General features: G+C 35.4%; 1 protein-coding gene across 1 annotated transcript; it reads left to right on the top strand.

The window, feature by feature from the left end:
* The first annotated feature begins 1,159 nt into the window (after positions 1-1,159).
* On the top strand, positions 1,160-2,965 carry LOC130589889 (uncharacterized). Its single transcript, XM_057391520.1, has 4 exons — positions 1,160-1,381; positions 1,497-1,569; positions 2,056-2,549; positions 2,615-2,965. Exons 1-4 carry the CDS (start codon positions 1,160-1,162, stop codon positions 2,963-2,965), a joined length of 1,140 nt encoding a protein of 379 aa, XP_057247503.1.
* Positions 2,966-4,733: the final 1,768 nt, after the last annotated feature.

Genomic DNA, 4,733 nt, shown 5'->3' with positions numbered 1-4,733 from the left:
AGACTTAACTTATGGTTCAAAGATACAATACAAATAAAATTATCTAATGACAAAATGTATGAAATTGCAATATTGAATACGAATCTACTAGCAACGAAAGATAATCCATTCGGTAATTATGTAGGTATGTTATCTGCATAGAGTAGTTTTTATGCATGTACTATATTATATATTTATTTTCTTTTCAACTTTGATAATTTGATAGGGACTTTCTGAATATTATATGTGCTTTTATTTTGTATCGTGTACTATGATTAGATTTTCAAAAGCACTAGATATGAGTTATAAAGAAAACGAAGCATCAACCTCGCGTGGCAAAAAAAACTTCATCTAAAATTCGTCCTAATACTTCAGGTTGTGATTTTTATTAACCAAACATACATACTACTACCTCCGTTTCAAATTAATTGTTACACTTTGACATTTTACACTATTCACAAATTGCACTTTGACACTCGTTTGTGATTTATATCGTAATAAAAACATAGTCGTTGGGATCTTGTTAGATTCCGTATTAGTATTGTATTTATTAATATGTACTTTTATAATTTTTACAAATACAAAACTAAAGATATATGTCCTCAAAGTTTTGCATTGGCATGCGTGAAAAGTGTAAGTGTAACAATTGATTTGAAACAGAGGTAGTATATCATATTGTGTTAAATATTTTCATATTAAATGGTTTTCGTCTTATACAAGGTACTAAAAAAACACCACATGAACCTTATATTCTTCCAATTCTGTCCACATGTCAACATTGTGGTGCTAAGCTTCTCGAAGGCGAATCTATGAAATTCTGTTGCAACGAAGGAGATATTCGTCTAGCAAGTAATTTAATACAACCGATCTTTATAGATTATTTTTATCAACAGATGATGATTCAAAAAACTTCAGGCGATATATAATGCTATATAGCAGTCTATTTTCATTTACATCTTTTGGAGTAAAAAAAAGACAAAGAACTTTCCCGAAGAGATCATGGAATATACAATTTTAAAGTTCAAGGACACGTGTACCATTATATTAACGACCTACTTCCGAATGAACAAGCTCCACGATATCTACAATTATATTTTTTCGACACCGAGATGGAAATGGAGTATCGGGTTCAAAGTTCTTCTAAATTGCTGCCAAGTGTTATTTCCATTTGATGCGAGTAATGGAATCAAATCCGTATGCAAAGTTTTTCCGGTCATTAAAAGACCAGTATATTAATGACACCAGTCGGATAGTGATTCGTTCAGACCCCAACCACGATCAGCGTACTCATACCGCCCCAGTTGCATCTCAAGTAGCCGCTATATGGGTTGAAGATGGTGGTTCGTCACAACCACCGACTCATGATATTATCGTACGACCACATTCAGGTTCAAGTCAACGTGTATGTCACTATTATGGATGTTACGATCCTCTACAATCCCCTGTTATATTCCCTTACGGAGAAACTGGATGCATCGAAATATTATCATAGTTCCAATGGTCGTCAACATCGACAGAGATGTTCAACATTTCCTATCAATGAAGTCTTAGTCCAAACTATTGATGATTTAGTTGAAGCTGAAGAACAAGGTTTGTCCGCTAAAAATTATTTTAATTATGTTCTTATTATTAAAAAAATATTATCATTCGATGCTAAAACATTCTTTAAATCAATACAGTTGCTCAACTTCTTCATCGAATAGAAAGGTTTCTTGTAGAGAATATTATTGCTATCAATTCCAAATCCGAATTGGACAAACGTCACTTTTGCTTCGTTGTGGACGACTACTTCAACAATTTATTGTTGACATGTACATCAAAATTGAGATGACCCGTCTTGATTTTATAAGGTGCAATCAAGATACTATTCGTGCTGAACTCTATCAAGGAATAATTGATAGTTTACATCTTGGAGAAACCGAAGGGTCCAATATTGGACGCCCTTTTATTCTCCCTCCATCTTTCATAGGTGGTCCACGAGACATGCGTCGTAGATATCTTGATGCAATGGCTTTAGTGAGACGTTATGGAAAACCAGATTTCTTTATTACGATGACGTGCAATCCTCATGGCCAGAAATTAAAAGAGAATTGCTCCCCCATGAAGAAGTACAAAATAGACCAGATCTTATATCCCGAGTCTTCAGAGCGAAATTGACGAAGTTGAAAAAAGATATTGTTGAGGGAAAATTGTTTGGTAACGTTGCGGCATTCGTATATGTAGTTGAATTTCAAAAACGAGGATTACCACATGCTCATTTTCTTATCATATTGGATTCGAAAAGTAAAATTCGAAGTCCGGATCAATATGATGCTTATGTATGCGCTGAAATTCCTGATAGATCATTGAATCCTCATATTTATGAAGCTGTTTTGAAACATATGATGCATGGTCCTTATGGAAGAGATAATCAGGAAAATGTTTGTATGAGAGATGATAATTGCAAGAATAAGTATCCTCGTTACTTTGCGGAGATGAAACCTAATGGTCGCAATTCCTTTCCCATTTATCGGCGTCGTGATGATGACAGACAAGCTCGGATACGTGGAGTACTATTGGATAATCGATGGGTAATCCCTTTTTGTTAGCCAAATATGATTGCCATATAAATGTGGAAATTTGTTCGACAATAAAGGCTGACAAGTATTTATATAAATATATTTATAAAGGACATGATCGTGTATTGTTTGCTGTTACCAACGCAACAATTACAAATCGTGCTGATGAGATTAGTGCATATCAATCTGCAAGATGGATATCACCTCCGGAAGCTGCTTGGCGGATTTTCAGATTTCTTCTTAATGATATATATCCAAACATCGTTGCACTACAAGTACATCTTCCAAATATGCAAATCGTGACATACAGATCAGAAGAACGTCTGGAAGATATAGCTGAGAATAACAGTAGAAGACGAACCATGTTGACTGCTTTCTTTGAAAGAAATCGAACGGATCGAAATTCTCGACTTCTACTCTATGAATAATTTCCGGAGCATTATGTTTGGAATCAGAAGAAAAATGAGCAATTTTGGAGTCCTCGTCAAAGAGGGTTTGCCATAGGACGACTAATCCATGTGAATCCTGTCGAAGGAGAACGATACTATTTGCGCCTGTTACTCACTCACATTAAGGGGCCTCAATCATTTGAAGATTTGCTTATTGTTAATACAACCAAATGTTCAACATTTCGTGAAGCAGCATATCGACACGGACTTCTTGAAGCTGATGATTCTATAGAAAAATGTATGGAAGAAGCTACACATTTTCAAACACCATTTGTTCTACGCAGATTATTTGCCACTTTACTTATATATTGTCAACCGAGAAGTCCGAGATCATTGTGGGATAAATTCTATTCCGCATTATCAGAAGACTACAGTTACTCTTTCCCGAAAAATGCACGAAAAGTACAACAAATGACACTTAAAAATATTTTCTTACCTCATTGAATCAATGGGAAAAAGCTTTGATAGTTTTGACTTCGGAGGACTGAAAGTTGAAGAAAGCTAAGAAGAAAAAGATGAAAGAAATTGAAGAAGAGCTTCGAATCCCAATCTCTGTGAAGAGGTAAGTGCCGTTGATTTGCTTAACTACGAGCAAAAAATTGCATATGCTAGAATATACGATAGAGTTATCACAATAAACCCGGAGCTTTCTTTGTTGATGGTCCTGGTGGGACTGGAAAGACATTCTTATACTCTACATTGCTTGCAAATTTAAGAGCACAAGGAATAATTGTTTTAGCTATTGTTACATCCGGAATAGCAGCATCAAATATTGCAGGTGTAGAACAGCTAATTCTCGATTTAAAATTCCGTTAGATATTGATGAAAATCAGAACCCCAAATTTCAAAACAAAGTCACTTGCAGAGTTAATTCGTATGTCAAGATTAATTATTTGGGATGAAGCATCTATGGCAAGACGACAAACTATAGAATACCTTGAAAGAACATTAAGAGATATATGTTCGAACGACTTGTTATTTGGTGGAAAGGTTGTTGTGTTCGGAGGTGATTTCAGGCAAGTATTACCGGTCATACCTAAAAGTACTTTACAAGAAGCCATTAATGCAAGCTTTGTCATGTCTCCATTATGGACAATACTTGAGAAGATTCACCTAAAGCAAAATATGAGGGCAATTCATGATCCTGCTTTCAGTGAATTCCTTCTACAATTGGGTGAAGGAGCTCCACCTTATGAAAACGGAAGATATATACCACTGCCGAAGTCACTTGTGATACCTTATCACAATGAAACTCTCTCTGTTGATCAACTAATTGATGCGATATATCCAGATATTGATACTATGAACACACGTACATTATCTACGGCAGCAAAAGCTATTTTAACACCAACAAATGAAGACGCCGAAATTATTAATTCGAATTTAGTTCACAGGCAGCCAGGAGAAGCATACGAATACAGAAGTTTTGACGAAGCGATAGGCAATTCGCAAATGATTATCCAATTGAATTTCTAAACAGTCTGCTACCAAATGGCTTTCCACCCCACCATTTAGTTTTGAAAAAAAAAAACAGTCCTATCATACTTCTGCGTAATCTAGATCCAACATCGGGACTTTGCAACGGCACCAGGCTGCTCTGTAAAGCTTTTTCACCTAATGTTATTGATGCCGAAATTATTGTAGGACATCACAAAAACGAACGTGTTTTCATACCACGTATTCCATTACAACCATCTGTTGTGGATAAATATCCATTTCATTTCAGGAGAAAACAATTTCTCATCCG

The sequence above is a fragment of the Beta vulgaris genome, chromosome 8 (genome assembly GCF_026745355.1).
Source record: "Beta vulgaris subsp. vulgaris cultivar EL10 chromosome 8, EL10.2, whole genome shotgun sequence".
Classification (NCBI taxonomy): Eukaryota; Viridiplantae; Streptophyta; class Magnoliopsida; order Caryophyllales; family Amaranthaceae; genus Beta; species Beta vulgaris.
Note: the sequence above shows the minus strand (reverse complement) of the source record. Positions and strands in the feature narration are given on the sequence as shown.

Coding starts and splice junctions, on each gene's coding strand:
- LOC130589889 (XM_057391520.1), top strand. CDS start 1,160: ATGGAATCAAATCCGTATGCAAAGTTTTTCCGGTCATTAAAAGACCAG. Junction 1,382..1,496: donor ATTCAGGTTCAAGTCAACGT/GTATGTCACTAT, acceptor CAACATCGACAG/AGATGTTCAACATTTCCTAT. Junction 1,570..2,055: donor AGTTGAAGCTGAAGAACAAG/GTTTGTCCGCTA, acceptor CCTCATGGCCAG/AAATTAAAAGAGAATTGCTC.